General features: G+C 30.2%; 1 protein-coding gene across 1 annotated transcript; it reads right to left on the bottom strand.

The window, feature by feature from the left end:
* Window positions 1-282: 282 nt before the first annotated feature.
* On the bottom strand, window positions 283-8406 carry LOC131938579 (ubiquitin-conjugating enzyme E2 H). Its single transcript, XM_059296677.1, has 7 exons — window positions 8251-8406; window positions 6887-6963; window positions 6611-6685; window positions 5179-5218; window positions 5020-5072; window positions 4303-4431; window positions 283-4069 (listed from the first exon to the last, which is right to left on the bottom strand). Exons 1-7 carry the CDS (start codon window positions 8301-8303, stop codon window positions 3951-3953), a joined length of 546 nt encoding a protein of 181 aa, XP_059152660.1. The 5' UTR covers window positions 8304-8406; the 3' UTR covers window positions 283-3950.
* Between the last annotated feature and the right edge of the window lie 772 nt (window positions 8407-9178).

Below are 9178 nucleotides of genomic sequence, written 5' to 3'. Positions count from 1 at the left end.
TACCCTCCATGTTGTAAATTTGTAAAACCATCTTCGCTTTTCTCAGCACGGATCTTAAAAAAAAATCTCGTTTCGTTTTATGCTAAGTGTTTGATGGGTTAAGGCAACAAAATCCTTGACTTAAAAATAAATTTCTAGAGTTGGCAAGCACCTTTAATCTTTTCAACTCAGCTCAGAAAATGATTTCCTTCAATCCTTCAAGTACTTAATGTGTGATAAAGGATATAAAAAAAACAACAGCTGAAACAATGCCATCTGCCAGAGACAAAGACAACAGGTGAATTAAAATCCTGAAAGTTTTTTTTTATTATACTCATCAGGTGCATATGTATAATATATTTATATATGAAGATAATGACATGTCTAGAATTGTACAGGACCATCTACACATAAGATGCTAGCTCTAAGCTAAAGAAAAACTAGTGCTGATAACAAAAATAGTGTTTAACATCTGATGTTCTTTTATCCTTTAAAAAGTGTAAAACAGTTGTAAAATAATATAAATCAAACTAAGCGGTTGTGACAGTCAGAAACTGAAGACACAGAAAATGAACTCACACTTGATCATGGTGGATAGTTGTGATCGTCAACTATTTATCTTGTTGGTATTTGTTTTCAACACTGAAAGAAAATGTACCTTCTTGTAGTGTTAGTTTCTACAATCTTTTCTTCAAGTCAAAACTTAAGATCATAAAGAAAAAGACTGGAACAAAAAATTTCATTAAATTACAACACTATTACCTGACAAAATATAATTGCTTTTTAAATTGCATTAAAAAAAATTCTTATTTTTTTTAAAACACAGATCAGTTTATAATAGCTAACAGTTTTTGCATAAAAATGTTTCTTGAATTTTTAGAAATGTATTACTTTAATACTGTTTTTAAAAAAAAAAGACTTAAAGTAAAGGAATGATCCCTAATATATTTTCTTTTAGAGTTTTTTTCCCCCCAAGGCCACTTATGAAAAACATCTGAAAACTGAAATCTCAACCATTAAAGATCACCAATGAAATTCTTTCCTCCCTGTTTTTTGCTATTTGTAAAAACAAAAATATACTTATTACAGGAGATAATTTGCATTTGGGAAAACATAAATTATTTTAATCAAATACAACTAATAAAGTGAAACTATTAAAGTGATAGAGGATAAAAAATAAGATTATAAAGAAAATGTGTAACTTGCAACTATAAAAATGGCCATTTAAAAAAAAAAGAGAGAGGCATAAATTTAAATGAAAATAAAATCTCAGTTGAAACAATGAAATAAAAATATGCAGAAAAAAACGGTAAGCTGGAAAAAAAGGTGAACATATTTAAGTATGGCTATTTTGATTGAATGCATTGATCCAAATCATTTGTAAACCCTCACTTTAAGGACATTACTTCTCATCTTGATCACACACAAAAATGGCTAAAACATAGGTGAATATCTGGGTTACAAGGAATATTTGATAAAATTAAACCTTTTAAACAGAGGAACCACCAAGGTATGCCTACAATAGATATGGCAAATGATTGAAATAATTTTGTAGACTATAGTTCAACTGGCTATAGTGCGCTCAAAGAAATGCCCATACTAATTATGGTTGTTTTCTCATTCACATTTTATAGTGACATCATCTTGCAGTTGCAATTCCTTGGCAATGCAGAGTTCTTTTTATTAGAGCCTCCAGACAAAGATGATGAAGCTAAACATTGAATGAGTTAATGCTGTTGCTGTAAAAAGGGCAAAAAATTTCAAAAGCTGTTGCACGAAAAGCCAATTTTTAAAAAAATTTCCGAGTGTGATGTAAGTAATTGAGAAAAATGCAATGTTTGTAATTGAGAAGCGTATGTTTACAAATTATGCCTTGATGGAGGAGAGGAAATGCATAGCGGCCAATGAATAGAATGACTGACATTATTGTCTGTAGAATTTATAGTGATACAAATATTTAAGTGACATGCATTATCATCATTATTGTACATTTTTAAAAGAGAAAAAAGCAAATAAACAACTAGACATATTAATCCTATTACATCTTATTTGGTTAAAAATGATATCACTTCCACCATACATACACAAAATTAAATACATTTTATGAAGCTATTTCATGCTTAGTCTACAGTAAAAAAAAAAATTGAATATGAGTATATCAAGAGTTTCCTGACCATCAAAAAGATGAATTCAGATAACTTCCAATTATAGTAATTAAATATTTGTTACACAATTACCGTGAGTGTAGTTTTCTTTTTAAATTTTTTTTTCTTATTTTTTAATTATTTCCAATGTTTTAGATTAATAATAAATAAAGCTTAAACAATTCTCCATTATTACAGAGGTTTGGCTAACAAGTGAATAGTTGAAACAAGATGACAGACTAATTTATAATCTTACGAGACTACAATATAAACTATAAAGGGATTTTAATTTATGACTATCTTGTCTTTATAATTACTATCTAGAAAATATGTTTAACCTACAGAATTCGTCAGACAGAATAATATTTTTTTCCAGTTTAACATATAGGAATATAAAAACATATTTTCTGAACCACAATACAATCATTCTCTTAAAGATATAAAAATACAATGGATGAAAAAAAAAAAAGCATTTTGATGAATTTTTTTTTTCTTAGAGCAAAAATACAGAAAAATATTATATTTATATACACATAGCAATGTCTAAATATATGGAGCATTGGTGACCTGAATACTTCAAGTCAAAGTTCAATTCATCCTGTCATCATATGCACACACACACACACACAATATGGATACACAGAATGTGCAATAGGAAACAAAAAAAAAGAAAAAATTCCAAAGGAAAGATCTCCAGTTATATCATGTAACAAAATACACTTACACCTAATGGAGGAGGGTCTCTCACCACATAGCATATACACCAGATCCTGGACGTCCAGTCCAATGTTAAAAACAAGTCACAGAAAAATGTACCGGTAGTATGAACATTAACAAAGTACCCAGTATCCCCTTATTACTGTAGTAGCGGGAAGGATTTTTTTTTTCCTTAAAGAGATGATTAGCGAAATTACTTTTTAATAATGTTAAAACGGAATCAAGGCTGGTGGGAATCTAGGTACTCAGTTCTCAAAGAACAAACAGTGAAATCATTTATCTCAAGTTAAAATCTATTTTAAAATGTTACTAGTCTTGTTTTGTATACTTTAGATGAATTAAAATTGTATTTACACTCATACTTGAATATCCAACTTATTGAAAAATAAACAATAAAAACTTGATTAAAGTAGGCACCACTGCACAGATAACACAACTAGGTTTTCACTGGTAGGCTTGCTAACATTTGTAATGAAATATCCATTTTTATATTTGTTAGGAGTTGAATGTTTAGCTAAATAAATGCAGACTGTATCTGTAAGAATTCCACTGGGCTAATATAGTCACATGAACGTTTACATACAGCTGGTTTATGGGGGCGCTAATAAATTTGTAGTTGATCATTAGGATGACTAGAGAAAAATGTATTAATTAAGTTGATGCTGGATACTTTTTTATGCCATTAGGGAATAACGATGCAAAGTAAAGAATGTCCTAAACATATGGAAAATTATCTTTACATCATCAATAACAGAACTTAAAAAAATTCATAAAAATGTTTGGCTAAAGCCCAATTGTTATCAATGAAAATGAAGACTGAACAGGTCAAGTGTGCATATATTTTAAAGTCATTTTTTATTCATATATTTTACAAGTAACATTAGCATTAAAAGAATTAAAAATGTCTCAAATATTTTAATGTATTTAAAAACAAAAAGGCTATTTAGAAAGGCTGCGAAATTTAAAAAAAAAAAATTGAATTGCTTATTCTTATATGAACTGTTGACCTGTTCTGAGAAATATTTACACAATGGTTTTTGTAGTGTGGACAATTGAAAACGAAAAGGCTAAATTTGGAGGACCCCTGACACAGGGACCGGGGTCCCACTATTATAACTCCATGTCTTGTGCTTCATCCTCTGAGAAGTCACTCATGGATGACTCACTGGAAGATGAAGCTTGTTCTGCCTCTCGCAAAGCTTCTTCTGTGGCATAGCGCTGCACGTAATCTTGAAAAAAATCAAAACACTTTTTTTTCCATCTATACCAAAACACCCCTAAAAGTTATTTAAAAAATATTTTTTTTTTTTAAAATGTAGGTCTAATACTTTAAGATTTAGTTTGTTTACCAGACGGCAAAGCAATGCACACAATTTTAATAAATACTTCTTATTAAAATTGAAATGATACATATCTCCAATGCTAATATTTACATCAAAATACAAGCAGTCACCCAACATACCCCTGACTCTTTTCTTGTACTCTTCTGGCTTGTGTAGATACAATGCTGCAGCATCCCCATTGAGTGGATCTATAGGGTTGGGGTATGTCAGCAGTTGTGGCAGAAATGATTCGAATATGTTTGAGAGATCTAAGGACATGAATGATCATTACAGCATTCATTTATTTATTTACATATAATCATTAGTGTAAGTCCAGTAGTTCTACCAATTATTTCTAAAACAAATTGTTAAAATAAATTATAAATAAAACAAACAAGAGTGAATATTTATAACCTTAAAAGCTTTTAGTAACTTTACTAAGTAAAATAATATATGACCAAGTGATACAATACTTTAATCAAAGAATGCTTATAGAAAAAAGGGGATGTATTTTGGATTAAGCAACAGCAAAGCTTAAAACAGTTCTCAAACTATCTACTCATTGTGTACCTTATCGTGAATAAAACTTATTTAAAAGTAGTAAAGTTTCCCTTTCAAACCTGACGGTCTATGGGGCAAGTGAAGTAGCTTTCACTTGTTTTTGTGACCTTAGAATATAAAGAGATAGTGTGGTCAGCACTATGCCCAGCCACCTTTGCTTTCCCTAACGTGAGTTAGGTACCAATCAGAGTTGGGTGGACTCTGGGACGGTATACTGACTTGAACCCGGATTCGAACTCAAGACTTACGGGTTAGCAGTCCAGCTCTCTACCGCTCTAACATTTTTTATTACTAACCATATAGAGCAGTCCATGCTTGGTTAATGACATCCAGACATACAGTTCCAGATCTATAAAAATAATGAGTTAATAATTAATTATACTGGATTAATATCAAGCCACTGTCTCAACAGTGAAGCGTGAAGCTAATTTTTTTTTAAATGGAGTAGTACTTACACTTCATCAATGTTGGGATGATACACACGATTCATGAAGCCTTAGAGAAAAGAAAATATTTTTGATTACTTTTCTGTTTCATATTCAAAACAACTAAACATGGAAACAATTAGAGATTTTACTTTTTAATACAGTTGCACAGCAATAATAAATCAAAATATATTTCTAAAATAAATAGAATGGAGGAAATAAAACAGAATTAGTTCCGTAAGCTTTTTGGTATTTTACTAAACTTATAAATGTCACAGAATTTCTACTAGGAAGATGAGAAGGGAAAAAAATAAAAATACACAAACAGAGCAATATTTTACAGTAAATGTTGATATTACAATATATATTACATCAAAAACTCTGGACTAAAAATAAACTATAATAGATAAAAATTCAGGTAGACCTATCTTCTACTATCAAAATCAAAATGCTAGGACTTCTACTCCTATAGCAATTATGTATCAAAGCCCCTAACTCCATTCATTAAGACTGTTTTCAATCTTTTAACCATAAGATGGAGAAGGAAGCTGTTAATGTAAAAATAAAGGTAATATTTTCAAGTAGGACAAAACTGTTATTTATTTATGTACTTCATTACTTCAAATATTGAAAGAATATTTAACTATTAACTATTCTCCTTTTGACCAGGACAAATGATAAATAATTACCTGGTTTATTTTAGGTGAGACATTATGAAACCTTGCTTTCCCACAAAAAGTGATGTGTTTTTTGGGTGAGACATTATGAAACCTTGCTTTCCCACAAAAAGTTATGTGTGTTTTGGGTGAGGCATCATGAAACCTTGCTTTCCCACAAATAGTTATCAGATGTATTTTAGGGGAGATATTATAAAACCTTGCTTACATTTTATTTTTTAATTTAGGGGTAGGTTAGAATTAGAGCAAGGTTAGGGTTGGTTTTTTTGAGTCAAGTTAGCACTAGGTTTAAACAGTAATTTTAGGCTGTGTTTCAATGAGTTTTTAAGTAACACATCTATTGTTCTATTTATTTGTGATGCTTTACTTTTTTTTTTTTTTTTGTATTTTAATTTTTCTTTATTAAATACTATTTTTCTGATTTTCTGAGGTATATTGTAATTTTTTGCAGAAAAAAAAAATCACCCATTTATAATGTGTAAACTTTCAGTTCATAAGTATGAATAGTCTGTAATAAATGGACGACCTTCTAATGGTGTTATCAGCAACAACAACATAATGTGTATATGCATGTTTATGGAGATATATACAGAGAAGAGGAGAGGGTAGAAAAATGTAAGAGCCCATCCTGATAGGTACTGAGCTAACCACTGCATGAAATGCCCACTAGCTTATTGGTGAAAGATGGAAGAACCCCAATTAAGAGCTTCATTCCACAGATTACCACAGCCAGATGAGACTGCTACTGTAAGCTATCTCTACACACAGGATGATTGAGAACATACCTATTGATGGAGATTTGAAAGGGTATTTATCTGGAAGATCTACCCTAACCTTCCACACTCCCCCTTCATATGGTGCTGAAATCACAAAGATGTTATGCATAAAAAGATAAATGTTATATAGTGATTATACTTCAAAAATGAAAATGTTGATTCTAAATGATTGTAAGCTGCTTATACTATAAGATCTAAAGATGGAATTCTACGTTAGTTAAAAAAAATAATTTATTTTAATTTTTTTATTTTAAGAAGAAAAAAAATCCATAAAATTACACTTACTTCCAGAAGGGCCATAAAACTTTACCATAAACTCATTGAGACCTCCAAGAATTGTCACCTCATGTTTGCTTTCAATGCTAACATTTTTTATTAAGGTAAATAAACATTTCAAAAGTGATCAGACTAAAGTCTTTTAATAATATTCTCTCAAACATAAAAGTATACTTGCAAATAAAAATTAGTTTATAATGATTATAATGTATTTACAGCTACTAGCGTGTGTAAACATGTTAGAAGAAGTTAATTCAACTAGTTTTCTGTTAGAGATGCCCAACCTTACTATTACTAGCAAAACTGAACCTACCCCATATTAAATTAGACCTAGATAGGCTACTACATTGCTAATGTGAGATTTTTAAAAATCATTATAATGACTGTTATTATTGCTCAAGTACAATGTAAAATATTCCCAATGAATAAACAATTAACTAGTTTTAATCTTGAGAAATTTTTTTTTAATAATCATTACATTAGGCATACCTAAGATCAGAATAGTAAAGATTAGCAAAACAAAAAACTAAAAAGAAATAGCACATTTTAGCATTTAGGTATAAAAGCAGGTGACTTCAGATTAAAACCTAGTTAGTTAAAAGCACACTTTTTTTTTGCAAATAAAATTATAAATGATCACCTTATAAAATGTGTAGAAACCAGTGTAAAATGTAATTCGTTAAAAGTACAAAGTTAAATAAAAAGACTGGAATAGACTAGCTAGCTCTATTAGACTTCTGATTATTTGTTAAATGTAAATATTAAATAGATCTAGATCTAGATCTAGGTAACCAAACTGTCAACCCTGGGTTGACTGTGTCAGTGTGTGTTCAGTAGGACCTTGTCTACATTTTTTAGGTACTGTAGTACTAGTAGTGTTATTGATATGGCCTAATGATGGACTTATGTAAGTTAGCAATAATAGGTTATTTTCCCCCAGAAACTCTAACAAGCTGTTTTCGTGTCAACATAACAAAGGAAAAAACGGATCAAAACGTTATTTGTAGGTTGCTGGGTAGGAATTGCGTCATTGATTTTATTTGTCATAAAAAAATTCAGTCTCATCCGTTCTGTCAAATTGTTTACTTTGGACAGAGATTAGATTTATTAAATACGAAAATTCATATGGCGATTGCTATATTTGGCTATACTGATTGAGCTTTTAGATGATTATCAATTAAAGTCTTCTTTTACTCTTCCTGACATTTAATGCAGTAGAGTTAGCAATGTCAATAATGACCTCACTCAGCCCTGAGCCAGCCAGCAAAACAGCAACAATGGCATCTGGACTTTGTAGCACAGAACGTCTTCTACTTTGACTCTCAAATTATATTTCTGCTTTAGATTTTCCTCGATTTACAGAAAAAGGATACAGTTTCACAACGTCCGTATCCATTCGACGTTTACCTGGACTTGGGGACGACATCTTTGCAACGATTTTGGTCTAGTAATAGGCCTTACACTCGATTTCCAAAACAACAACAGCAGCTATGGCGGAGCTCTTCTGCTATGGGATTACGTTATATCACGTGACAAACTTAATCCCTCCCCTTTTTATTTTGTGAATACTTTTCATTTTGAAACATTTTGTTATAAATTAATTTTCGCTTTTCAAATAAATTGATTATTACTAAAACAAAATAACAGGGTATAAAGAATAATTATGGGTCAAAATTGAAAACAAAATTTAAAAATAGGTCACAGTTCATTCATTGATTGACAGCTGCTCCTAAAGAGGAAATACGCTGGCAAGAACAGTCAGCTGTTGGATGTAAACAAACCAGCATGCTGACTGGTGTATATTTAGAAATCGTTGCTGGGCGCTTGATATGCGCATAACTTAACCTGATTCGAAATCACCAAGGAATCAGAGTATTTCGACGATATTTCTAATAATTGAAAAAAGATCAACAACGAATAAATATTGATTTTATAAAATAAATTATATAAAATAAGATACTGACTATCAAAATGTAATGTTTATCCAATTAGCCTTAAAAAAATTAAAAATCCCAAACTGAACCCCTTACTTGACTTCGATACTTTTCCAGATTTGTTTATTTTCTATGGTAATAAAATACAATATTCTATAAATAACCGTTATTTTTTAATTTCAAAGTTCGTCATTAAATACATGATTTTAAATAGAGACATAGAAAACTAAAACAAAACAAAACAGCTAAAAAGATATTCTAGGCTAACTAAATAAAGGCCTACTTCAATTTATTTATGAAGACTAAAATCACGTGATATTTTGGCATTAAAAAAATAATACATTGCCCTAGACCAGTGGTCTCCAAA

This window comes from Physella acuta, unplaced genomic scaffold, assembly GCF_028476545.2.
Source record: "Physella acuta isolate Inbredline_101_S28 unplaced genomic scaffold, ASM2847654v3 ptg000250l, whole genome shotgun sequence".
NCBI lineage: Eukaryota > Metazoa > Mollusca > Gastropoda > Physidae > Physella > Physella acuta.
This window is presented reverse-complemented; position numbering and strand designations above follow the sequence as displayed.

Bases quoted from the DNA above. Each gene is read 5' to 3' on its own strand.
- LOC131938579 (XM_059296677.1), bottom strand. From the start codon at position 8,303: ATGTCGTCCCCAAGTCCAGGTAAACGTCGAATGGATACGGACGTTGTG. The intron at 6,964-8,250 runs GTATCCTTTTTC...AAAAAATGTTAG, and splicing joins GATACGGACGTTGTGAAACT to CATTGAAAGCAAACATGAGG. The intron at 5,219-6,610 runs GTATGTTCTCAA...CTTTTCTCTAAG, and splicing joins TTTCAAATCTCCATCAATAG to GCTTCATGAATCGTGTGTAT.